The 27,857-nt window shown below is 40.1% G+C and overlaps 1 protein-coding gene across 1 annotated transcript; it reads left to right on the top strand.

The window, feature by feature from the left end:
- On the top strand, positions 1-27,611 carry rorb (RAR-related orphan receptor B). The gene is made up of 10 exons (XM_028457534.1): positions 1-324; positions 16,256-16,341; positions 16,462-16,603; positions 17,192-17,617; positions 17,890-18,011; positions 21,504-21,636; positions 22,432-22,539; positions 22,672-22,782; positions 23,804-23,916; positions 24,054-27,611. Exons 1-10 carry the CDS (start codon positions 318-320, stop codon positions 24,216-24,218), a joined length of 1,413 nt encoding a protein of 470 aa, XP_028313335.1. The 5' UTR covers positions 1-317; the 3' UTR covers positions 24,219-27,611.
- The last annotated feature ends 246 nt before the right edge of the window (positions 27,612-27,857 follow it).

Genomic DNA, 27,857 nt, shown 5'->3' on the forward strand with positions numbered 1-27,857 from the left:
CCCAGGCATAGAGGTGAGAGCGCAGATGTGATGAAAGCCGCGGCCGCAGATCGACCAGAGCGCAGACACCGACGCACAGAGCGACCCGAGCCCGCCTCCCTGCGCCCCGCTCTGGGATGCTTTTAGCGCAGAGACGTCCCCACTCAGGACAGCCAGCGGACGTCCACGCGCACCACGCGCTCTCATCTCGCTCTCGTTTTTAAACGAGGATCTTTTCCAACCAGAATCCCCCCGTTTTTTATAAGTTTCTGTTCGTTTCTTCATGACTGCTGCTTTGGGAAGCGAGCCTCAGCACCAGCTCCAGCACCACCGGCATCATGCGAGGTAAGCCGAGCAGCATCAGCGCGCTTTAGCCTTATTCTAACACACAAGGGTTGATGCGGCTGGAAAAAAGTTGATTACATCTGAAAATGGGTTTGTGACACTTTCTGTATCTCAAACTCAAAAGTGTGACCGAATTTCATTAAAGCTTCTCTAACCACTGTGTCGCTAATGTAAAAAAAAAAAAAAAAAAAGTTATTATAGCTTGTTTACCGTCTTCAGTGTGTGGTATGGTTTTATTATCACCTCTTTTGAAGTGTGATTGGATATTTCGGTGGCACATGGCAGGTGTTTTTTTGAGTTCATCTCTCCCAGACTATTATAGCTAACATAGTGTAATTACAATCATTATTATAACAGGGAAATCATTTTGTAAAATAATCTCCTGATGAACTTCATTGACTGTGTGATGGACAGGCTACTTTTCAAGCGCTCCACTAACCCATTTCCTTTACGCACACGCACGCACACTGTCACAACCCTTCCTACCTTTACCCAGTCTTTGATTACAGTTCCAGTCTACTCTGTTTGCCTCTAACTTTATTAGAACAGTGTGTCATTTAGAGCCCAACACAGAGCTTTAATATTTAACCTTATTATCTCCAGCTCAGTGTTGAATGATTTGTTTTATTTGCTGTTCTTTATGTTGTGCAATGGTCCCTGACATGAAGTTGCAACACTCCTTCAGCCGACTGATCCTTTTAATGTGTGCGTTGGCCTGACTCAAACTCCCAATGCTGCAAGTTGAAAAAACTAAACAAAAACAATAATAAGAATATGTAAAAATAATTTTAAAAAAAGCTTAGTTTGTGTAGACATTTCTAAAAGATAATATATTCGAGGACATTGTGAATCAAGAAGTGGAGACTTACAAGTTCACAATGAAATCAAAAGAGAATAAAATCTAGTGAGCATTAGAATTATTAAAATATAGGCGTACCTCATTGAGTATAGAAATTTGGTTTGTCCATTAGGTTATCGAGCATTTTTTTCCCCTTTACTTTTTATTGTAATGGAGACACACATTGGTACAATTTTAAGAACAGCATGTCCTAATCAGAATATTTAAAAGTAATTATTTGATGATTTTATATTGTCCTTTCCACTAGGAAAAAAAATGCCCATTATAATGATAAACAACTGCAGCTTGAAAAGCATTGTTAAGAACTCTATCTATCTATCTATCTATCTATCTATCTATCTATCTATCTATCTATCTATCTATGGTCTTTGAATTTTGATTGTTGTTAAACTTATCTGCTCTCCCAGCTTCAGGCCGTCAAACTCCAGGCAACTCAAACCATGGGAAGGCCAAACGTGCCCTCCTCTCACCTTCAGTCTCTGATCTTGTTACAAACTTCTCTGCCATGCACTTTGTATTTTGTCCACATTTTAATGGGCCTTGCGACCACTCTCGTGCATGAGAGGTGAGAGGCTTCGATGGTGGTGGGGGGTTACCGAAAGCCTTCACTTTATAGCCATGGTTTGCAGAAGAGGCCCCTGAAGCGTCTCTCTCACCCCTTTTTCACCATCTCTCTCTTGCTCGTCCTCCCTCTCTCTCCATCTTCCTCTCTCCCTCTGCACGCCCCAAAGGGTTTTGTCAGATAGAATTAAATCAGTGTGGGCCGTGCGGCCCCCACTCCCAACCTGTGTGTGTGTGTGTGTGTGTGTGTGTGTGTGTGTGTGTGTGTGTGTGTGTGTGCATGAGTCGGCTGCCCTTACACAGAAATGTGCTCACAACCACAAGGTTATAAAAAAATAGAGGTCCCTCATGAGCCGTGGTAATTATCATTTAACAATAGCCACAACTCCTGAAGCCCTGACCGAAGATGATGTCACCCCATCGGCCCGCCAGCAACAGCCAGAGAGAAAAAACAGACATAATATCATCACTGGGTGCTTTTCTGCATCTCATCAAACACGGCATTGTGGGGTTTTTAAATGTGACTCAGTGTTGCATAGGATAATTGTTTTTATTATTTCCGTAGTTAGTGCAGGAGCATGGAGATAGTTTTTGTAAAACCCAGGGAAGGAAGTTGGCATGTTCAATTTGGGGGTGGGTTTTCTTGTTTGAGTTTGTTCCTAATTTTATTTCCACATCATATATATGTTTATTTATTCATTGAAACAACACCTTAAGATTAAACATCTATTATACAAGTAGTACGCTACTACTTAAAAATTACTACAAAATCAACAATTGTGACCGCATATGGATTTAAAAAAATAATTCTTGTCAAATTTGCCCATGCAGTGCAAAGTCCAGTCCAGTCATCTCTGAGCTCTGAATGATCCCATTATTATAATGTTCCTCATTAGTTTGTGTTTGTGCTGTTGTGGCTATGAGGCTTCATGGAGATGCTCTGGGTCAAACAGTTCAAAGGGTTCAGCGTCCGAGGGCTCAAGAGGAGAGGACCAGACTCATGCTGCCACTTGATCTCCTCTATTGGTGATGTGCGTCAATCACTGCGTACCAGGCTTCTTCCTCATAGGAACAGATATGATGACAGCAACCGGCCGAGTGTGTGGTGTGTGAGGTGGGCAGCAAATCAGTGTGGTGATGAGGAAAAGAAAATGTGACAGGAAATGGAGGAGACTGTGGAAAGATTTTTCCAATTTCATTGTTTTCACATTACCCAGAAAGATAACACACACACACACACACACACACACACGCACAGCTGCAATACTACGCATGACAGCCTCTTGCCAATAGAATTAGTTCCATCCAGCTTTGCGTCGGAGGCTTGTGAGGACATTGATTTGTCCACTTTGAAAGCTTCCCGAGATCAATTTTGGTCGAAGCCAACGGAAACAGTCGGTTTAGATAAATCTATGCCACATAACTTGGGTGACATCAACGCAAATTTAACATTTTTCTCTTAAAGCAGAAAAAAACTGCCTGGAATTGCTCGTTCAACAGCTTGTAATAGGGAACTATCAAGTGGGTTTAGTGATTCTCCTAAATACGTGTCTATGTATTTACTGCTTCTGACTGAATCTGTTGTGCCATCAAACTCTTACAGCTTTAAATATAATTTATTAGGTTGATAAAAGCCTTTCCCAAAGGAGGATTCAGTCAGAATTAACTCTCATAGTACATGAGCTCCACTTCAGTCTATTAAAGTGTCCTTTGAGCAAATCAAAAGCAGCGTCAGTCACAGAGTTCCATCACATCCCTACATTTCCATATTCAACTTGTATTTGCCTGTTCTCAAAGGTGGACACTTGTCTTAGAGGATCTCCAACTACTGTAGTGTGTTGTTTATTGTGTTTTTGTGCTGACTAATGGCCCAGTGTTATGTAAGAAGAGAGGAGAGATTACCCCAAGCCCAAGCAGGCTGCACTGTTAATCCCTAAACGCAGTCCTACTGACTGACTGAGGTACCACATGAGTGTTGTTGCAACACATTCCCAATGTTACACACAGATGCACAATCTCACATTCTGGTTTCCCTTTCCTCTATTGGAGATCCATAACCTACTCCTGCACTAAGGGTGTCTGTCTGACCCTTTTCTCATGAAACTATCCAATCTGTGTCTTTGTGTGTGTGGCCTGGATGTCACTTGGGTCCGGCTGAGCCGCTATCATAGCCTGTGTTTGTTTAGCATGTGCTCAGCATGCACTCCATGTTGATTTTATCCCTGCGCGCCAGTCTAGGGCCGTCGAGGCAATCTGTTTTTTCCCCTTCTTTGTAAATTCTCCCTCTTCTCCTTAAATCTTTATGCACACAAAAGCGTGGGCTACGCTGTACGCTTCAGTTTGTTTCTCCACTTTATCTCAGCCGGGAGGGATTTCAGCCTGAACCACTCCTAAACTCCTAAATCTGCCTTGAAGTCATGGAGTCCTCTGACAGCTCCTTCTGTTTTGTCAGTTTTACTCATCCATGAAGGCAGCGTGTCTCAGTGGACACACAATGATATTCAATTCAATATTCACATTTTCCTCCAATTTGCATTCAAGTAAAACCTGGGGAAGAGGGTGGCTTCGCTTATTAAACACAGGGAAGGAGAGAAGTACAAACAGAGAGACGTTTATCATTGGAAAAGAAGTTTTATACTTAGAAACAAGGTTTGTGTGAAGAACGCAAATCATATCATCAATAAAGAGTCTGGCTACATGAGGAGGAAGATAAGATAAACATTAACGTGGAATTAAAATCAAACAATATTAAATAAAACTTTGCCTTTCTACAACTTGTCTGATGGTGAAAGGGAGCAGCCAATAAATGCATACATGTTTGGTAACAAAAATGAAGTGACAAGGCGACGGTGTGTTTGCGTAAATAAGCGAGATAAGGATATAAAAGGGTGTAGTTGTGAGTTATATAAGAGTGTGATAAGGAATGTGTGCATGTGTACCAACATGAGCAAAGAAAACTAATGCTCAAACATATGCACACAGACGCTCACTAGCAAACGCTCTTTTTTTTCACGCAGATTCAAACTGTCCTGTCATTCGATCGCTTCCAGGCACTAAAGTGGACATGAGCAATGAAATTCACAAGTACCTGCACTCATTGACTCCAAAGTCCACTCTTACAAAATGCCTCTCAGACTTTGGCTCAGTGCGCTCAATGCAGATTAGGCCTTATACTGAAGGCGTGAGACAGTGAGTGCAGCTCTCCTGCCTTCACTTTATGCACACACATTTGCAACATATATGAACATAGACACATGGAGAGTAAGACGATGATATCATGCTTTTTGATTAAAACAAGAGTTAAAAAAAAATGCTACACAAGTGTATTTTTAAAGCACAAATTAGCTTTGCAACTCTGTTTATTCAGTAAAAATGATCCTTTTGTCCTTTCACTTTTCAAATAGATCTGGAAAAGTAAATGAAAGGCTTTTCCAAAATGCACACCAGCTGTGTGATGTTAGCACATGCCTTCACTCTGCTCACTGTCGACAGGTGAATTGCATGCACGGGCTTCAATAAGCCTATAATATGACTTAGCCCACTGTGGCATCTTTTCTTAATGACAAAGATTAGCCTGTTTTAGTGCTTGTAATCTCATTGAAAGGACTCTTATTAGGTCTACCTCTCACTCCCTCCACAACACACCTAACTCTCTCTCTCTCTTTCTGACTGTATCCAAATCCTGAGATCTCTCTCCTCCGTTATGTGTGTGTATCCTAAGAAGTGGCTGTTAATGTGAGGTTGCAAAGTGGATGCAATTAGGAAAGTAAGACTGATTTATCTTTGCACACACAACTGTGATTTAATGTTTGTAACATGTTCTGTTAAATGGTCCTACCAGGGAATGAGAAAGAGAGCGATAGAGAGAGAGAGAAAGCAGGTGAAGAGCGGAGACGGCTGGGTCGAGCCGAGCTGAGCTGTGTGATCGTCTTTGTGATCAATTTGCTTCTGTTAGAGATGCCCCTGGGGCCACTTTAGGGAGAACCTTGTTAGGCTGAGTTAAATTGTTGCCCGAGGCGAGCTATTAGCAGACGTCCCTGGGAGAGGACACACACACACACACACACACATACGCACACAATCACACGTGTGCATGCTCACACACTCACTTAAAAGGACACAGTGAAACAGGCGTGCATCTGAAACTCTTTTTTAAAACAGATGTAAACGTAACTGGGAAGTTATTCATATGCTGGGGTTTAGTTTAAAGCAGACGGACTGCTTTACGCTGAGAGACGCACAGTCATTACTCAAGTACTAATGATACTGTGGTGCTTTCAAAGGAGCTCTTATTCAAAGGAAGGGTGCAGAGTGCTGTAATATCCTCTTTTTGAATCAATGAACACACGAAACCTGTGAAGCTTCTGGTCTGAAAGATGAAGAAAGGAAACTAATGTGATGCTCAGTAGAGCTGGATATCATGGCCAATTTCCTAAATCAATTCAATTACGATTAATAAGGCATTGATTTGGTTTGGATTCAGTATTGATCTTTCAAATTTTACTTGGATATTAATAAGATGGTTCCAAACTTCTGACTATAGTTGGGGCGTCTTACACAGCGGAGCTTTGTCTGCCATGTTTGCACTGAATTTAATGCACTCTGGCGTTGAGCAGGTGCAGTAGTCGACTTTGATAACACCATACTATAGCACAAGATTACTGGGGTTAGAGTAAAAAAAATTGATTTCAGCACCTATGATTTGATTTTGGAAAATTTCAATGAAATCGATTCATACAAGATCGATTTAATGGATTTTTTCACTCAGCTCTAATCCTCAGTACTCCAGAGGTGGGTATTTAAAGACGATTTGGTGGAACTTGTTACTGTACCTGAGAGTCAAACTTCAAACCTTTTAGCATGAATGAGTTCTCAGACTCATCTCAGATCATAACCAGGGGGTGTCAAAGTTTTAGGTGGGAAAATTAACAATTTCAACATGAATGTGCCCAAGTTGGCACTTCCAGTTATAAATCAGACATAAAGTATGGAAGGCATCAACAATATCCAAGCAATAAGTAACAGATACTTAAATGTCGTTTGATGTATTTATTTTTTGACCAATTTGTATTTAATTTGGGTACGTTTTGTGGAATAATTTGAGAAGAACTGCAGGATTTTGGAAACATTTTGAGTTCTTTCAACAACAATTTACATCTGAATTATTTGGTAATTTACACAATCGGCCGAATCGGATGCTGTGAAGGGCCAGATTATGGCCCCGGACCTTGAGTTTGACTGATGTGAATTATAAACTATACACCTTCATAAAGTGTGTGCACCATCATTTTATTAGGAACATTTAACAGTTAAACTGGTGTTTGACAATAATGTATGCATTTGGCAAGTGTCAAACCATAATCATTTAACAGGGTTTTGAAGGTTAAATGAAAGCAACCTGTGCCAGCTTTCCAGACGCGATGACTTTTACTGAAAAAAAGCAAAGCTGGTTTACTCATGATACACACCACTTACTGCTATACAGTGCATATTGGTAATCATCACCAATTATGGATCAAACTTTATTGGAAAGTACACATAACCATAGAGGGCAGTGCAGGTGGTTAAAGTAAACAGGGTTAAGGGAGAACAGGTAAGGGAAGAAGGACAGAGGTACTGTTACTGCTATAGCAGTGTGTCCCAATGCTCACTTGTTATATAGGAGTTTTGGTTAGAAACACCTTCTATGAGGACAAGAGACATCAGAAGAAATACTGTGCCAAATTAGCATTTTCATTTGATTTATTCGTTCATTTTATTGTTTTTCTCAAGTTTGTAATAATACCTTCACACTTGCTTTTATCAAAACAAAAGTTCCCTTAAACCTGTTTAATTCACCTTATTCATATTCAACAAAATATACTACACACTATTCTTTTAATCTACTATACACACTTTTTTTTCTATAATTTTTTTATATATATAAATAACAATCCAAATGATTGCTATCACAGCCTTATATGAACTATTCCTCTGTGAAAACATTTTTGAATGATCTTCTTTTTGCCTTAGCGGTGCAATTAATGCACTTTGCATGTTTTTAAATGTCATCAGTGTGAATAGAAACACAAGTCCGTAATATCCAATCAGCTTGAGAAAAAAGAGGAAGTTCATGCAAATTGCAGTTTCTTTAGTGACTTTATATTACATAACGACTGAAAACCCAGTAAGGCCTGAGCAGTGTCCTTCTGCTTCTGCACTGGGACAGCCACCTTTTCTCTCCCTCCCCCATCAAACACACACACACACACATACATACTGTCATTTACAATTAGGCTCAACAGAAACACCACAGTTGGAGGGGCGCGTCAGGTTAAAAGAGAATGGACAACCACAACCACAAATGTTGTTTTCTGAATCAGGAATTAAAGATTATAATCCCATTAAGGTGCAACCTTTGCTGTCTCATAATAATTGAACAAAGCAAAACGCTTGAAAGTGTAAGAGGGAAGGAAAGGAAATATGTATGGAAGGCTTCCACCCGTGTGTGTGTGTGTGTGTGTGTGTGTGTGTGTGTGTGTGTGTGTGTGTGTGTGTGTGTGTGTGTGTGTGTGTGTGTGTGTGTGTGTGTTTGCATGTTTACTTCAGCAGAAGCAGTGCCTCAGTGTGTGTGCATTCTCATGGTTGGTTTCAGGATAGTAATGACCAGATGCAGCGCTCTCACACTTGGACTTGCTCCTTCCACGCTGATGCACTCTTTGGGTCCTAAAGGAAAGGTCAAAGGCCGTCAGGGTCCTACAGGTCACCCAGGGGGTTGGAGTGTGTGTGCGTACAGTGACCATGAGAGGCAGATCTGAGGAGGCAGATGGGCAGACTGCTTGTGTGGGTGTGTGTGTATGGGTGGGAGATCAAGCAGGGGCTGGGTTCACCCTGTGGATTTTTTCCCACGCCTCCTTTTTCTCTCATCCATCTGAGGATGCTGCATGCTGCACCTAGAAGTGTGAATGAGTGTATGTGTTTGTCTGTGTTGGGTGTGGGATGTAAGGGATAGTTAAAACATGAATTATTCTTTAAAGTCAGTTAAAAAAGTTGTAGTTATGAATGCATTCAAGCATGTCTGACCGTGTTTGTGTGTGTGTGCACGTGCGTGTGTGTGTGTGAATCGATGCGCTGCCAGTGGCCCCCTTCTGTTCCCTCTCCATGCCGTCCAATCAAGCTGTGGCACAATATTCTATGAGCAAACCACAGCTGATCCCAGACCTGCTATCTGAGCAATTACCCAGAGTGCTTTAGGGCCGCATGGCAAGCTGGACAAGCTCATGCCCTCTGACATACAGCATGAGGGGGGGGGGTCACATTGACTGTTTTTTTGACTGTTTGTAGGTGTGTGTGTGTGTGAGTGAGTTGGGGGTGAATGTACATTAGTACACCTACAGTGAGACTGTCTAGTGTCTACATCTCATTGTGGACAAAGACATGGCAGTAAGGGATGGGGGTGGGGGAGGGGAAAAGCCCACAGCATGGCATTATGATTATTACTATGTTACACACTGCACTGCACACCACAAAACAACAACAGCAACTGTGGCAAGGTACACTTTTCACACATATAGATGCTTCCACTAACACAGGGGTTCTGCGACCAACTTTTTTTTAGAATTCAACCAACCAAATTTAGTTTTTCAAAAATAGCTGTTGAAAACACACATATATAATCTTTTTTCAAGCATAAAGCTATAGATTCTCCTGTGCAACATGCATTTCACAGCATGCCTGTCAAAAAAAAAAAAAATCTTTCAAAACAAAAGACAACTCCAACTTGAGAGACATTATTTATTTATTTTTGGGTCCCGACCCACCAGTTGAGAATATCTGCACTAACAGATATTCATTGCTGGCGTTCAAGAATATTCTCAGACTTTTCAGCTTTTCTACATATTTTTCTTTATTATTCACTTGATCAGTCAGCGGTGACAACAACATCACTCAGCAACACAAAAGGCTGCGTCCCTTCCCGACTGAAGCACACAATGTGAAAGTCGGAGGTGTTGTGGGAAATGATGTCACTGGCAGCAGCCTCCATGCTTGACTGTGTCAGCGGCCATTAGGAGAAGATAGAAGAAGTACACACACCACTGCACTGCATTGTGAGCTATCGGACATTCAACTAATCATAATGCAACTTGCTCACACTGTCTTTGACCAACGTAATGCTATTCAGAACTCCCAACAGTCCAAATTCCAGAAATCTTTATTGGTTTTCCATTAACCTCAGCTGACTGGAACATATGACTCAATAGTCAATATTGCTCCTTGAACAGGTTCTAACATGCTGACTCTAATCTATGAAAATGTAAATACAATGCTCCCATCTGTGGTGTTTAAATTAACCGTTTCTGATCTGATCATTTAACATTTAGAAACAGCTAAAACAATCATTAACACTAAATAATGAGAAGTGTAAAATATATGAAGTCTGTTTTTGAACAACTGACACTAAAGTCAGAAAAGGAGGATTGAGGAAAGTTGTTAATTGAAGCTCAGTAGGCTCATAACCCCACGAGGCCACAGGTCTCCCAACACAAAGTCCCTCAAGTACTGTACAGTCGTGTCTGCATCATTAAATGAGGCAAGTAAGGAGCCGTGGTGATAGAGGTGGATGAAAGGCGGTATAATATGTTTTATATTATTTTTTATTTGTATCAAGAATCCTTAGGATCGTTTCTTTGATGTTTCCGACAGTGAAAATAGACACAGAGAGAAAAGTATGACAGCTCGCAGCCGACGTCCGTTTGAAACCATGCGCAGTGGTAGTACTTCATTGATTTTAATGGGACGGTGTGATGTGGAAACATGACAGGAGACACAGGGGAGATAACCCAAGCAGTGCCGCTATAAGCTATTCCCAGCTGTGTGCATTAATCCACTCAGCAATCATACCACCAAAAGTTCGCTCCATGTTTTTCATCATCAGCGGGGAAAGAAAAAAAAAATAAAAAAAGAAGAAGCTCAGGCAGGGAGAGAGAGTTTTGCTGAGAGATGGAAATAGATCATGAAATAGAGAAACTGAAATCATTTCCCAGTCACACAGACACTTACTGCGCTGAGAAACGCTCAGAGACGAATGAAACAGATTGAAGTGGAGTGGATGGCGAACAGTGGTAGTATAATTTAGCTATGTCGACATCTAAAAGTAGTGAGGCAGTTGTTCAGATTTAACAAGGAGTGGTGGGGGGTAAAGTGCTGATCTCCTTTATTTCCCCCAAAAGATATCTAGTTAACTGTGGAGAAGATATGCATGTTAGAAAAACCACCCACATTCCTCCCCAACAAACCCACCCCAGGGACTACAGTGGGAGTCGCGTTTGCATTTCTGAGGCACCTAACGCTAGCAAAAGTTGTGCTAGAAAGTGATTTCAACCACTCTGTAAACTGCGATATCTCCCTCTAAACCTCCTGTGTAAAGCGTTTGTGCAGAATATGCGTATGCGTTCCTTTAGGATATGTTTCTATTGTAGACACATAGGCCTAATACATATAGCTGAATGAATGAAGGATGTCCACATACACATACAGGGCTACACATAGTGGCCTTATTATTCACACGTGGAGAAACAACCGTTGGAGCTAATTGTTGCTACAATCTCAGTGCAAGGCTGCTTGGGTTTTTTTTTTTTTTTTTTTGAAGTGCAATGCAGATAATTAGGAATCTATTTAGAGAAAGGGCCAGCCCAGAAAATACACAAGAGATCAGCACTTCATTAAAAATCAATTACTACGACACACGTGCGAGCGCAGCCTCACGATCAACCATGCACACTCTCACTTTAGTCTTTGCCTTGTTCTTTAGTGAAAGTCATTGGGAGTTAGTTATTTCCCTCCCAGGAGATTGTGCAGGCCTTAACTTACTCCCAGCTTAGGAATCGCCAGCACTGCAGTCCCGCTCTTACATAATAACTACAGGATAACACTGGCGCTGGCTGCTGTCACTCACTGGATGGACTCCGCCAAACACACACAGCTATAAACTAAATAACACCAGAAAACACAAAAGGAGAAGCTCATTTGACTAAAGTTTTACTTTGTAATGGATGTTTGTCAGAAGCTGCATGGACTACTTTTTTTTCAAAGATCTACTTAGTTTGAGGAATTAAAAATGTCCCATCCTTGAAGCTTAAAGTTTTCTTTAAAAACTGTGAAACAATTTAAAAAATCCCAACTTTGAAAACAATAAAATCACAGCATCCTCTAAACCTCCCAACTAATGCTCTACGTGTAATCCTCGGCTGCAGCCAGCGTGTATTGTTGCTGTCTGAGGACGTGGGAGTCCTTTAAACATATCACAAAGCCTCTGCTCGCTGACACAAGGGAACAGGATGGACAGCAATGACACGCCGGCGGTGGCTCCGTGCATGGATGACATCACTTCCTGCTATGAGTGCGACAGCTTAGCACATCATTGCTGTGACAGCCAGACGAGTGTGGCGAGTGGGTGGTCACCCTGGCAACTGCAATGCTGTCATGACCATCTCCCAATATCGTACCTGACAGTCGCCACTGGCAATGAGCATCACACACACACACACATGCATGCTTGCACTCTCACGCTCAACAATACACACGCCCACACGCCTCGCCAACACTTTGTCACTCTCTCGTTAATGTGCACACATACAATATTTTGTTCTGTGTCCTTTTCATGAGTAAGAAGCTCACTCAAACTCATGCAGGACAACAATGCTTGTGCCCACACGCCCCTGCACTTTAGGGTATAATTATGGGCCACTAAGAGAGAGTACAATGTCCCATGGGCAAATAGAAAGAAAAAAATCAGTCAAGCTTTAATGCTATCGCTGGAGAGAAACAGTAAACACACAAACACTCCTCTAAGGTACAGAAATGTAAAGAGCTTTGAAAAAAACAACAATTCCACAGAAATATAAATATGTATATCTGCGTCAGACGGCAGCAGGTGTGGGCTGAAGACATTCAGACTGTGTAAACCGCGAGAGATTAAGTAGTTTTATGATTAACATTTTTAATCAGGGAGTTTAAAGACCAGTATGGCGCAAACAGTTACAATCATAAAATGTAAGAGGATTGGGAAGCCCGGCTGGTGTGACGCTGTCCTTTCATCTGTTTACCGTTCATACACACGGGCTCCTAAAAGCAGCCATAACCAGGGTGCAACTGACCTGTTTTAAAGACTATAAATAGAGTGTCGCTGGCCATGTTCATTGACAGCTCTGTGTATGTAGTCCCGTGTGCCATCCCAGTCCAGTGCGCGACTCTGACCCAGTTTGGAGCAGACTGGGTGAAAATGGGTCAGATCTCTGGCCACAACCGAAGTTAGAAATTAAGTTTGAAAAAAGTTCGATCTCCCATGTTTTCCAATCTAAGATCCCACAATTTAACTTTTTTTTTTTACAATTTATTATTTGATTTAACAGAATTGCTATTAATCAGAGGCTGCGTGACAGACTTAAAGCTGGGGTATGTAAGTTTTATTTTATTTTATTTGGTAAAAAATCCATAATCGTGTTATTTTTATTATATTGTATATTGGAATCCAAAGTGTTCTGAGTGGACAGTGAATCTCTTCTTCTTCTCCAGTCGCTGTAAATGAGCTTTGGAAATACAGGAGCGTAACACTAGACTTCAGCCAATCATAGATCATTTTACCAACAGGGCAAATCCCATGAGCTGTTTTAAGCATTACTATTGGCTGCTCGAGCTGCTTGTCAAAAGTCGGCGTTATACTCCAGCTGAAGTTTCGAAAGCGGATTTTGGCACAGCGGTTACACAGCAAAGCAAGAGGAAAAAGGAAAACCGAGGTAGAGAAGCAACAGAATAAAGGCACAAACGTATTCTGGAGGAACGCTGTCCACGGAGTCGGTGTGTGCAGCGAACTGCAAGCGTTCCGCTTTCAGTCAATGCAGTCCACCCCGAGTCCGAGAGAGAGAGTGTAAGAACAGACGGAATAAATAGCTCATTAAAAATGACTTAAGGTGGAAATAACAGACCCAATTCATCTGCAATGTGAACGGAGTGTGTCTGCTCTGATCAGCTGAGATCGGCTGCTTGTGTTTGAGGAGCAGCTGTGACTCTGACCCTCTTACTGGCCTCACAGCAGCTAGTGACACATGCTTTCATGTCTCTAAAACATCAGAAAACTCTCCAATAGCACAAGATAAAGTTCCTACATTTGTTTCTAGTCTCTATGGAGAAAACAATCGCAAAGAGTTCCACAGTGTGCGCGTGCACGCAGAGTTTAGTTCATGAGGTTAGGAGGGAGCGTGGAGCGATTCTACCTACCCCAGCTTTAAGTCCGGTTCAGGGTCTACTCCACCTAACGCACAATTTGAGCTCAGACAGGCAGCAGAACATCACTGTGACCGTAAACATGATCAAACAGGTACAGTAGAAGAATTCATTAATTTTTAGGAAGAAAATTGCACTTATTTCATGTAGACATAATGCTCTACTACATACAGATCACAGTGTGTCACTAAAAGTCTGTCTCCTTTTTTCTGTATTGCTATAGATCTTCATTTGGAAATCTGCTCCTTTAGGTTTGACATTGTGTTATTATTTTATCAAAGATGCTGCAGGAGTAAAGTAGCACTGAGAAATTCACAATCATACATTCAGATTTAATATTCTTTAGAGGCTGTTTGTTCTTCGAATATTTTGACGTCTTCTGTAACAGCGTGACAGCGAAGACCATGCAGACACTTTTCTTATAACGGCAAATGATAAATACGCTATTCTAGCATCCTTTCTTTCAATATTTTAGAAATATTCAAGTGTTTCACATAACAAAACCAATTTAGAAATCTTTGAATATAATAAAAATGAAACCAAAGCAAATGGATGTGTTGCTAATGGCACGACAGTTCATACAACTTGACAGCCACCAGGGGGCAGAGAAAGTTTGATAAACTTTCTAGAAATGTTTTTCATTAAAGAACTGTATTCACCTATTTATTCAGATACTTTAATTCATATCAAAAGATCCAAGAGTTCTTTTTAAATGCTTTGATGACATTTCAGTGCCATAACGTCTGTATATCCAAGCTCACAGAGGATGCACACTTGAGACAGCTCATCAGTCCATCATTACACCCACACACACAACCATGCACGCTTGACTGAAACAAATTTGACTCACACAGCCTCACAATCCGACAAATCTATTTTTAATGCTGTGAGATATCTTTTTAATAAAACAGAAAACACAATTGCTGCTATGTAGCTCCTAGTGAGGTGAGAATTATAGAAAGAACTCTCCGCTGATTTGTGGTTTTAAAACAGCCTCTTACTGTCAAACACATTAGATATATTTAACTGCTGAAAGATATATTTTGTACTTAGTCCTAAACGTTAATGTCCTTTAAACCCAGTTTATATCATTCATGTTGAAGTGGTCAGACTCCTTAAGGTGCAGCTAAAGATTTATCCCACCTCGGCTCAGATGCTGGAGAGACAGAAGTGCTTTCACTGATCCTCATACGCAAATATCCTCTCACACACACACACACACACACAATTTTGGATTCACACTTAACCAGAAGCCTGAACACATACCATAAAATACAAATGCTTGTGAGCGCATGTTCACTCCATGCGCTCACACATTAATGCAAATAAATATGGATAAAACATGGTAAAAAACACAGAACATATATTGCTCCTCACTATATTCAGTAGTATAACATCTTATAAAATGTTTAAATCAGGCTTGTCTGGGAGAAAACGAGGAGATTACAGACCATGGCTATTTCAGCTGTGGCTAAGCTCGTGCTGAGCAGTGAAGGGAACCAGCTCGCCGAGAAATAATTTAGGATTAGATGGACTGCCTAATCTCTTTATAGACTGTGCCATCTCAGCAGCATACCTGCTTGCCTCTACGTCCATATCATACCACGTCTTCCATACATTATGGAGAGTAGGCTGGATAGACACCCAGGGGTGTGTGCTTGAATAGTTTCTGTTGTTTCCTTTCTGTGCCTTTAATGACTGTACATGGAGCTGCCTATACACAGTGAGTAAGCTCTAACGTGGTGGAGACGAGGGATTCTACATCTACTATGAGAAGATAATTTGATTTGAAAACACCTGAGCGCGCATGTGTGTGTGTGTGTGTGTGTGTGTGTAAAAGCTCAAGGTTGAGTTCGGTTGTTGGTAGTATAATGTGTTCTTTTTAATACGAACACTTGCAGGAGTCTGTTTTTATGTGTTTGCACGTGTGTGTGTGTGCGTGTCATCTATGTGTGTGGAAGGCCTCAGCGTTCCTGTGATTAGGATACACCTATCTGGACAGAATGTGAAGAGTGCCTGCATGTCACTGTGCCCTTGCAAATTTAGAGTCAGTCACAGAAAAGGAAATTGAATGCAGAATGTTAGCTCATTTCTGGTTCAACGTCATGGGAAGGGACCAGAAATGTGACCACCTCTTGAGCTCTGACACCAAAAGCTGAGTGAATGAGGTGTTAGGCTTAGAGAAACCCTTTGGTATATCCAAAATTTGATTTTAACACAATTTCCCTCTCTCTGTCACTTTTTTTGTAGCCCAAATCGAAGTTATACCATGCAAAATCTGTGGAGACAAATCTTCAGGCATCCACTACGGAGTCATTACATGTGAGGGATGCAAGGTGAGTGTTGTTTCATTGATATCTATGAGCTCAGAGGGGCTGCATTCAACACTGCACAACATGCACAGTCTGAGCCGAGCGTGTCAGCGAGGCATCATATCTCTGTTGTTGTGTCACCAGGGTTTCTTCAGACGAAGTCAGCAGAACAATGCCGCGTACTCCTGCCCCCGTCAGAGGAACTGCCTCATCGACAGAACCAACCGCAACCGCTGCCAACACTGCCGCTTGCAGAAATGTCTCGCCCTGGGAATGTCCAGAGATGGTAAGGAGCATTACTTTCATTTACAGGACATACACCTCCCTTTCTTGACAGCTAAAAATATGGCTTCTTGATCACCTATTTTTGGTCACACTGACAGCCTTTTGTTTTATTTACATTTTTGTACATTGTCTGTTTGTCTTGTGTTAAGTATGGATTAACTATTTTGTTTGAACCGAGTTCCCATTGTAATTTAATGTGCGGCAATTCCAAGAGTTTTAGTCCAGGCTTGGTGCTTTGTTCTATCATTATTTATTTTGTTTTTTGTCATATCTGTTCTCTTTTGTCATGTTGTATTCTCCTCCTGTATTTGAATACCTATTACATTTTAGGTTGCCTTTTAAAATCTGGCGAGGGACACCATTTGAAAACAAGCCTCTTTTGGCTAACTCTGGCTCATTTTCAGCATGTCTGTCTGTTAATGTGCATTGTCCCTTTTAAATAATCAACAAATGAAATTAAATGTAATGAAAGGGTAAAAGAACAAACACATGTATCTGAGATGCTTTTACCCGAGCATCACATTGTCATCATCATTTTATATTTTTATTTTCTCACTCTCATTTTGGTATTTTTTCTTGTCCCATGCAGCGGTCAAGTTTGGTCGCATGTCCAAGAAGCAACGCGACAGCCTGTACGCAGAGGTCCAGAAGCACCAGGCACGCCTGCAGGAGCAGCGGCAGCAGCAGACAGGAGAAGCAGAAGCTCTAGCTCGTGTTTACTCATCCAGTCTAACCAACGGACTTTCAACACTAAACCATGAAATTGGCGGCACTTACGCCAACGGTCACGTCATCGACTTACCGAAAGGTGGTCACGGTAACGGAGTCCCAGCAGGCTACTATGGGATGGACTCCACTCAGCCCTCTCCGGACCAATCAGGGTTGGACATATCGGGCATGAAGCATATTAAGCAGGAGCCGGTTTATGACTTGACCCCGGTTCCAAACCTCTTTAGCTACAACGGTTATCAAGAGAGTCCGCTCGGGCCCAACAATGTCAGCATGGGAGAACTAGGTAAGAACCTGCAGTTTAATGCAAATTACACCACAACCATTCATTACTTACAAAGTGATAGTGAGTCAGAACCCTAATCTGGGAAAAGTACATGAGATAGAAGAGGCTTAAACAAGTAGCTGAGCCAATGTCTGACTAATATATGCAAGGCTGAGTTCATGATAAACTGTACATGGATATATATACAGTACATGTGAATTCTACATTTGTAAAGATCAGTAGTAAAAGATCTGTGCAGTAGATAAATTGATGTAATTATTCTTCCCGTCTAGATCGTATTGCTCAGAATATCATCAAGTCCCACTTGGAGACGTGTCAGTACACGACAGATGAGCTCCAGCAGCTAGTGTGGCAGACACATTCCTATGAGGAGGTCAAGATGTATCAGAGCAAGGTGAGTTTTCTATCAGGATTTGGATTCATCATGCTGTTACATTAGCTGCCTTTCCATTACCCTTGGAAGCAAGCAAAATCTAAACAGCACAATAAAAACTGGTACTGAAAACACCTGAATTTCGAAAAAACACTCACATATTGCTAAAAAGGTTTTTACGCTTTCATGAGGAGGAATTTCAGACGTTTCGATATTGAAATGTGTCACAAAAGCACTATGGGAACACTTTTTCCGCAAATACACCTCACAGAACATGAGGTACCTGGTCACATGACCACTTCTCCGAGTAAACATGGCACGGTACTTGTGGACAGAAGAGGAGACCGGGACATTTCTTAGCATTATACTTAAAAATTATTACTGCCACATTAGACGTGAAACAACAAAGGAATAAGGTGATTTTGAGCGTCTATCTTCCTGCGGCGAAGTCTCATGGGATGAGATTTCATGGGAGTTATGAGACTCCCGCCCAAAACAACCTTAAATGGAAACACGTTCAAAGCACAATTATACTTTGTTGACATTTAGAAATAATGGGGTTTTTTTTAATGAAAATCTATTCATGGAAACACAGCTACAGATGCTAGTTTTTGTCTTGTTGTAGCGATAGTAATAGTCATTTTGAGCAATATTTACTGGGTCCAAGGTGTCAATTTAGATAAATGTTCTTTTCATGGCGTCAAACAAAAGGCTTCTCATAATGTAAAACGCCATCTATAGCTCATGTTTAGGTTCTTACTCAGGCCAGAATGCAGACAGTGGGCCAGTCCATTCTAAAGGCAACCACACACTGGTTCTCTGCTAAGGTGAAATTACAGTATCAATTTCAATTCTAGATTAATTTGGGTTATGCCTCAGTCCAAAACACACTAGATGAAAAGAAGACAACCTTTTCATCAGAGGAAGTACTTGTACATACAACTTTTTATTTCTAAATTACAGTCCAGTTTGCCAAAACCAGGTTCAAACATTCATTCACTTCTTTCTTCAGCTCCTATCTACTCAGATATGTCTCTCCCAGTGACCGACCAGCAGCCTGACTTTATAGCATACAGGCCAATCAGGACAACTGGTCACAGGTGGAGCTCTCACCTGCAACTGAAATCTGAATCAGCACCAAAACAAAGAAAATATTAAACATTGAACTAATTAAAGGAGACATATCATGCTTTTAAATCCTTCCTTTTTACATAGAAATCATACAGTTGTGGTCTATATAAAGCGGAACTGCAATGTTTGGGTCTGAATTCCTCATTATTATAGCTCCACAGTTTCTACCCTTTTCTGATGTGCTTCTGAGAGCAACTCGTTTTGGTGCGGTCTCTTTAAATGCAAATGAGACACTTCATACCCCGCCCCCTCTCCAGGTTGCAGAGGTGACACTCGGTTCAACTCCACCCTCTTCGGCCATTTTTGTAGTTTGATAGAAGAGATACGATTGTCTAGTGGCGCAGAAAAAGTTTATTCACACGTTATTTACAAAATGTCAACAACGGAAGACTTGTCCATCCAGCTTTACATGTTCCAGCCAGAGTCTGACCCGGCGGAGCGAGATGAAAATGAAGATGATGAACCTGCAGAACCCTAACAACTGAGCTAACACAAGCACCGAGCTAACACTAGCGCCAAGCTAACGTCACGAAATGCATTTTAATACAGTCTTTTCAAAGACAAAAACAGCAAAATGAAATGACTAATGAAAACTTTAGACTTAAATTAAATCACATAGGCCATATCATCAAGGATCTAAAACGAGCACACAGCGCTAACATATGAAGTCTGAAGACGATGCAACTGCTAATGCTAACAAAACAATGACAGGGACGTCTTATCATCACACTTTTAGCGTTATTTACAGCTTACCGAAGTGCTCTGTTCATCGTCTCGAAAGATAGAAGGAATTGAACCGTCAATCAGACAAAGTCTTTCGGCAAATCCTTCTTTATACTGGCGAAGCAGTCATCCTTGAAGTGCTTCGCGTACACAAAAATGACCTTACCCACAGATGGGGGTACATTTCCCTGAAAAATAAAACTCAACCAGGCACTTCTAAAAGGTTCTGATGCTGGGAGACGTTGTAATGAAGCGTGTGGGTTACTACATTCAACAACCGAACATTTTGACTTATCCTCTCGTAACTTCGGCATCCTTGAGCTTGGACTACAAAATAAAAGCGAGAAATAAAAATGGCGGATTGCTCGACGTGTTGGACCTGGAGTCGATGTCCTAATTTGGCAGTTCCGCTGCAAATACTGTGACGTTATTGTTCAAAAAATGTAATAAAGAATCAAAAAATCGAAACAGATTGAAAAATATGACCAAAACAGAATAGAAAGATATCAACGGAGCACCTGAAGAGACTAATTTGAGCTTTTCTGTACTTCTAAACACTCTAAATATACAACAAAATGCATTTAAGGGCTAAAAAAGTGGATTTAACATGATATGTCCCCTTTAAGACAACTAACAAACATTGTTAATGAAAGCCAGAGGTGACAAGTAACAAAGTACAAATACAGTTACTGTATTTAAGTAGTTTTTTTCTGGTATCTATACTTTACTTGAGTATTTATTTTTTGGCGACTTTTCACTTTTACTCCTTACTTTTTTAAACAAATAGCTGTGCTTTCTACTCCTTACATTTAAAAAAATTAACTCGTTACTTTTAAGACCATCGAAGATGGCGTCACGATGTAAAAAGATGCAAAAATGTTCAAGTTTTTGAAAATGTTAAACTCAAAGATGCTCTGGGTTTAATTGAGCATTTGCATTTTTTTCTTGGAACATTTTTATTTATAAATTGTATTTATTATGAGTGCTGAATTCAGGTGTTCAAGGGTAACACTTGTTTCCATGTACCAGTATTCTACTAGTTCTGCTGCTGTCTTATTATTTAACGGACATTTTTTTTACTTTTTACTTTTTTACTTAAGTACATTTAGTAGCATGTATTTTTTTACTTTTACTCAAGTAAGAAAGCAACTTCAATACTTTTACATTTACCAGTCAGTTTTTATTTATATTTTCTATACTTTTACTTGAGTACTGAAGATCAGTACTTTTACCACTTCTGGTGAGAGGAATCTGCCTCTTCACCTTCAACCAACTCAAAATAAACGAAAATAAATAAATAAAATGAAAACCAGCACATTTACTCATAACAATTAGATCTTTGGACTTTTTTACCTCTTTTTTTTATTCTTGTCTTTTATGATAATTTACATGGACAGATCAACATTTAAGACCTGTCTCCCACATTAAACCCTTGAGAAACATGTGCAAATGTATAAATACACTAGAAAAAACCAGCAACTTATTAACTTTAAGAAAAGCTTTTATGAGATCACAGATCGTAATTAACACTAATAGTTTTTGTGTACTAATGACTTTTGCTCTTTGGAAATTCATGGGAACATCTTCAGTACCCGAGTTTTAAGATATAAAGAAATCCATAAGAAGCATAAAAAGGGCTTTTTAATTCATGTTTTGCAGCCTCGTGACGTGCTGTGGCAGCAGTGTGCCATCCAGATCACCCACGCTATCCAGTATGTAGTGGAGTTTGCCAAGCGCATCTCAGGGTTCATGGAGCTGTGCCAAAACGACCAGATCCTGCTTCTAAAGTCAGGTGAGCTAATGTGCACTGGAACACTTAACCTTTAGCACAGGCTGCTTGAGAAAAATATCTTCACACTCTTTATGGGTTTTAATTTGTGTGTAACCCACTAAAACCACACCAATGCATTTGATATTTCTATATAACGCACCAATTTTGTTTGCTACGGTTGTTTTTTTTTTTTCGCTATTTTGAAGTCGTAAGCCACAGCAATTTGCTTTTCAGTTATTTCAAAATAAAAGTCTATACAGATCCCCTTACCCAAGAAACACTTTGTACCTGATACCAACCACACCAAGTGTCAACAACACCAACACCTGTTGGTTGAGCAGGCCAGTGTTAAATGCTATGAATAAATATAACAAGAGAAACAAACCTCCATCAAGCACCAAATATCCTGATCCTGGTACCATGATCATTCACACTTTAAAGGCTTGGAAGAAGACAGTAGATACAGTAGGTCCAAATGTATGGGCACCTCCATTTTTTTAAAAAAGCACAATCCGGATCCAATCCTGATGAAACTTGGTGGAGTAAGTTTTTCTATATTTGAAACTGATCCATATTCAGTATATTGATCCGGTGCTCCTCCTCCTGCCATTCTTCCATGGCATAAGCTGGTCTATCTTTGGTAAAAATTTTCTCACAATCCGATAACTACTTTTCATGTAATTCTTCTAACAGTCACACAAACAAATAATCACCTGTGAAAATATTAACTCATTGTCGGAGTACATTTGTCCAACTTTTTAATTACGTTTGAATGTTTAAGTTGTCACTCATTGTGTGCCTGTGTACTTCTTTCAGGCTGTCTGGAGGTAGTTTTGGTGCGGATGTGCAGAGCTTTCAATCCTCTGAACAACACTGTACTCTTTGAGGGGAAGTACGGGGGTATGCAGATGTTTAAAGCTCTAGGTAAGACTGATATGTGAAATATAAACTCCTTTATTTCTTGTGAGGTGTGTTCTTTTTGTTCATCAGTATATACAGTACATGACTGGAATAAGTGCAATGACCTTCTCCTCCTCTATGTGCTTCCCTCCAAAGGCTGTGATGATTTAGTGAGTGCAGTGTTTGACTTTGCCAAGAGTTTGTGCTCGCTGCAGCTGACAGAGGAGGAGATCGCTCTGTTCTCAGCAGCTGTGCTAATTTCCACAGGTCAGTGTGTGTCCTGCAGGTTTATTAAAATAGAAAATGTAAAGGAAGTAATAAAAAAAAAATGCAAGATGTTACCTTAAAAATGGATAAGCATAAAAAACAAACAGGTAATGTGGGGAAGCGAATCATCAGCATTTACAAGCATGACTTCAAATAGCACATTACATACAAAGGAGAAGTGGGAATCTGAAATGAATGTAGATATACCTAATTAGAAGTGGGAGGAAGTCTGCACTATGGCACATGCAATGACCAACTCAAATACTTGGAGGGAGTTTAAGTGGAAAGTAATAATGAGATTTTTTTCAAACACCAGAAAATGTTTCTAAAATGGGATCAACGCACTCAAATAATTGCTGAATAAACTGTGGCACACAAATAGGCAACCATACTCACATTATTTTGGGCCTGTAAGAAAACAGAAACAGTTTTTGGACAATGTTTTTGAAGCTCTTGAAAATGTATTCCATCAAAACCCATCTTAAGATCCTAGAGTGGCAATTCTCGGCCTAATACCAGCAGGCATTGATGGAAAAGCTAGAAAATATCTCTTAGAAATAATGACAACAGCACCAATTCAATGTATTACAATTAATTGGCTAAAACCAAACCCACCAACATAGACTCCAGAAAGAAATATTTTTTACTCGATGGAAACCTGCTGAGGCAATAATTGTGCAATAAAATTATCGCTCGCACGCTCGCGCACGCGCACACAATCACACATACCTGGTTTTTCTTCCCTTTCTTTTTCTTTAATTTTTTTTTGATTTATCATCACCTGGTTGCCTTTATGAATAACATCACTTTGCTAAAGTAATGTATGTGTGGCTGAAATATGCTTAGATCTGCTATTATTAAAATATGACATGTTACTATCTGTCAATCGCAACACAGCTGTAAGAATTTTAGAAAATGGAATAAGTTAGAAAATTGTGTTTGACAATATACCAGTTGTCTAATTTGAAAAAAAAAAATGGATAGGGATAACATCAATTGTTCTGTGTAATTGTCTGCGTAGATCGGCCATGGCTAATGGAGCCGCGAAAAGTCCAAAAGCTCCAAGAGAAGATCTACTTTGCTTTGCAGCACATTATGCAAAAGAACCATATGGACGAAGACGCACTAGCTAAGGTTTGTCAAGTGTTTGTGTCGAGATCTGTCATACCTGAGCAGTAAATAAAAAGATAAAAACCAAGCAGAGTAAATTGCAGGAATCAACCAAGTTTAGAGTTTTTCACACTTTATATTCTTCCTCTTCCACGTTGCAGCTGATCAGCCGAATCCCTACATTGTCAGCCTTGTGCACGCTCCACACCGAGGAGCTCCAGGCCTTTCAGCAGCTCCATCCAGAAACAGTCAACGTCCTCTTCCCGCCGCTCTACAAAGAACTCTTCAACCCTGACCCAAACTCTGTCATGGCCATCCCTAAGTGACTCCCTGCCAGCCAAAGGCAAACAGCAGAGGACCAAGAATACAAGGCAACCACATGTGACACAATGACAGCATTAAACATTTCCTCACTGTGGCAACCACATACTTCCCAGCTTTCCCGGGCAGATTACAGGCTGGAGGACGAGGCGTCGTCATCTGGTAGAAATGCGGAGTTACCGCCAACATTACTAGGAATGTCCAGCACTTATCCCATCATGTTCACCGATACAGTCTGAAGAATGTATATATGAAGCAACTGAGCAACGACCTGGGCGGGCCTTCCACCTGTCTGCTGAACTGAACTGACTGACCAGAAATGTACAGTCTTTAAATCCTCTAGAAACAATTGTAAGCTGTCTGTTTTTTTTAAAGGGGTAAGTTAATTTGATTTAACTTTAAGAAAAAGAAAAAAAACTGTTATGGTTTAGTTTTTATTTCACATAAAGTCTTTGTGAAGTTGAAAGAGCTGGATGGGGAAGGGAAGTTTTGACTTAGAGAAGCTACTGTAGATAATCCTCTAGTGGAGAGCAGATTCCAGTATTACTACTTGTTCTGTTAATATAAGTTAGTCTTAATTTAAATATACAGCGGCCCACTGTGGCTGATTACCTTGTCTGTGTTTTTATTTGATTTGATAGTTTGATGTGTACAGAATTTGTAAAGTTGAGTTGTAAAAGAAAACTAGGACAAGCACTAGGAAATGGGGGTGAAACTGGTGAAATTTTGGCTTGTTGATATTTAGAAGCCTTGTCTGGATTTTGTTCATATGTAAAGAAGGCTCTGCATCCTTCTGGTCAGAACTTAGAGATGTAAAGAGAGCATATGAAGGATTTCTTTTTAAATAATGGCTACTACTTTTCAAGGTGAAGATATATACGTAAATAATTTTATTTTAACAGAAAAATCAGGCAGGTTTGCCTAATATCAATCATTTATTTCCTCGCTGCAATAATCAAATAAAAAAAAAAAAAAGTGGACAGCTTTTGAACAATCAAGCAGAAACAAATAAGGGGAAACCAGGACCTCACAATCATCCCCACCCCTCCACCCACACTCAATTCAAACATTTTGTAGCATAAGCTTCACAGCCCAATGGGCTTCGAAGTGGATTTAATTCCTAACTAGAGAAAAAAAAATGTGACATAAATACAGCAAACCATTAATTGACTTCACTTATGAGACTTTTAATCACTATTTGCACAATCCAGTCCTTGGATGTCAATCACTCATGAAGGACCCGTTCTCTAAAGAGCAATAACTTCCACGCAGCCTCTGATCGTACTCCTCCTTTTCCTCCCTCCTTAAACTTTTCACTAAAATGCACTATTTGTAATACATGATTGCAGAATATATCCATAAATCACTTCAACTTTGTAAATATTTTACGATGGGCTTTGCTGGGTTTTCAATGTAAAAAAAAAAAAAAAAGCATTGATGTCACGAGACAAAATGGAAACTGGTTTCGATCATCTCTAACATTTAACCTTTGGAAGCTCTGATAGACAATCATTTATTTGGCCATTTTGTGAGATTCACAACTGTTCGTGCTTTTTGTGTTTTGAGATTATCATTAATGCACTACTTTTCAATCCAGAACGTTTGAGATCTCACCAAAACCACAAGAGCTTCCTTGAGAAATGAAGCAATATAATTGATACCTGCTAACATTAAGCGAGTGTTGTAACTTCTTCTCTTTCCACTGATGGATTCACACTTGTAGCAAACGCACCAACTCTCCAAAGCACATTTAAACAACTAAAGCACTGATAAGCAGCTCCGGCACTCACATTCTTTCTGTGCATGATTTCATCAAACTGTTCCTGTATTCCAAAGTCCCGCCTACTTTCCCTTGACCCCACCCACAGATCAGAGGCCAGTGTAAAAATAAAGACAATCACTCGCGCATAAAAGCTGGATGCACTACACAGCATCTCTCAGGGAGCAGCTCTTTTTTCTGACTTTGCATAAAAAGAGGGTTTTAATATTTTTGCAAAATTTACAACAAATTCATTATAAAAAAAAAATATCTTTTTAGAGTAAAATGACAAATGTCGGCAACAGAATCTGCCCAGACAAGGCTTTGATAGATGTATGTTTGTCTGTCTGTGCAAGTAGAGCATGATTTCACTGTTCAAATCTTTCTAGAGCCCTGATTATATGACGAGCATTAATATGTAGCTTAAGAAGACCAACAGAAAACAAACACTGTTATTTCAGCGTGCGCCTCTCGTCACCAGTGTACGCTCATGTTTACTGTTTATTTTTGCTGCTTTCGGGACAGTGAGGGAAATCCTTTAGTGAGCTGTGATTGGAGCAGCGCTGGGACAGTGAATTCAAACTCGGACAATGAAGTTTTTTTTGTGAACGATGTTTATATTTTCCCTTGTTAAACTGTGAATCAGAGGGAGTAGGGGGCTTGGGGGGGGGGTATGCAGGCAAAGAATGAGTGGAATTGCAACACTGTAAGTAAGATACTGTAGCAATAAGACCTGGAGGCATTTACTACTGTCATGTTTGCATTGTAAGATTATTTTTTATTTTATTTACTATTTACTATTATTATTGTTCTTATGACTACTATTCTTCTATTCCTATTAGCCTATTGTTGTTCTGTTCTATTTGCATGAAGTTTCATTGCAATGAAACATTTGGGGCTTATTTGTGTTTTCTCCTATGATGAAGGTGTGACTTTTGTGGGAGATGTTTTTGACACGGTGGGTTCAGGGAAAATTTCACATCAATTCTTTTTTTTTTTTTTCACAAGCTGAACAAGTTTCTAAATAAATGCTCTAATTTATACACAACGAAGATAAAACTTGTCACTGTTGAAATGTTTATTTTGTTTTTAACCTCTGAATGTGTGAGTTGGTTCAACAGCCGTTTCTGAACTGGCCTTATCAAACCGGATCAGAGACCCTCGACCTGCCACTGAGGGTCATCTTTTCTGAATGTTATGGAGTTGTTGTTCAGTTTTAGGGGCTGAACCGATCATACGCCTTTTACAACTACATCAAGACAGAATGACATCAAACTGCACAGTAGCAGCAGTCGTCATTATGTGTGACGACTCGGGACATTTCTCATCACTTTTCCTTGCTTTGTCAAATACACTCCAAGCTTTCTTCACTGATTCCTGAGAATCCTGTGTGAGCTCAAGTGTGAATGTGTGAGACACAAAGGAGAGACAGCATTTGCTCTCCCGATGCTTTTTAAACTTTCTTAATGCGCTACACTACACGTGCAATTGGAGTAGTCTTAAAATTGTTAATTTATTGTTTAGAATGTCTTTGCGTTTCAGCAAGAGCAACTACAACAAAATGTAGCAACCTGTAGCTGAAACCTGAAAGGTGCTTGAGCTGCAGAACCGCTTTTACACTTCTAACAAAACGAAACTTTTTTTTTTTTTTTTTAAAAAAGGAAAAAACAAAAGACAACATTGTGTTTGTTTTTTAAAGTGCCATAGCTAGTGAGGAGAGGCGGTTTTGGAAGAATGGTGCATAGATTCTTTACTGTGTGAGTTTACATGAGAAACCAATCATAAACGGGGAACTCTGAGGAAACCGTTTGTTTCATTACACCAACAAACCGTTCTTACTTTTGATGCTTCTTTTATTTGTCGGTGACTCTGCTGGACTCTGAAC

The sequence above is a fragment of the Gouania willdenowi genome, chromosome 9 (genome assembly GCF_900634775.1).
Source record: "Gouania willdenowi chromosome 9, fGouWil2.1, whole genome shotgun sequence".
NCBI classification, from domain to species: Eukaryota; Metazoa; Chordata; class Actinopteri; order Blenniiformes; family Gobiesocidae; genus Gouania; species Gouania willdenowi.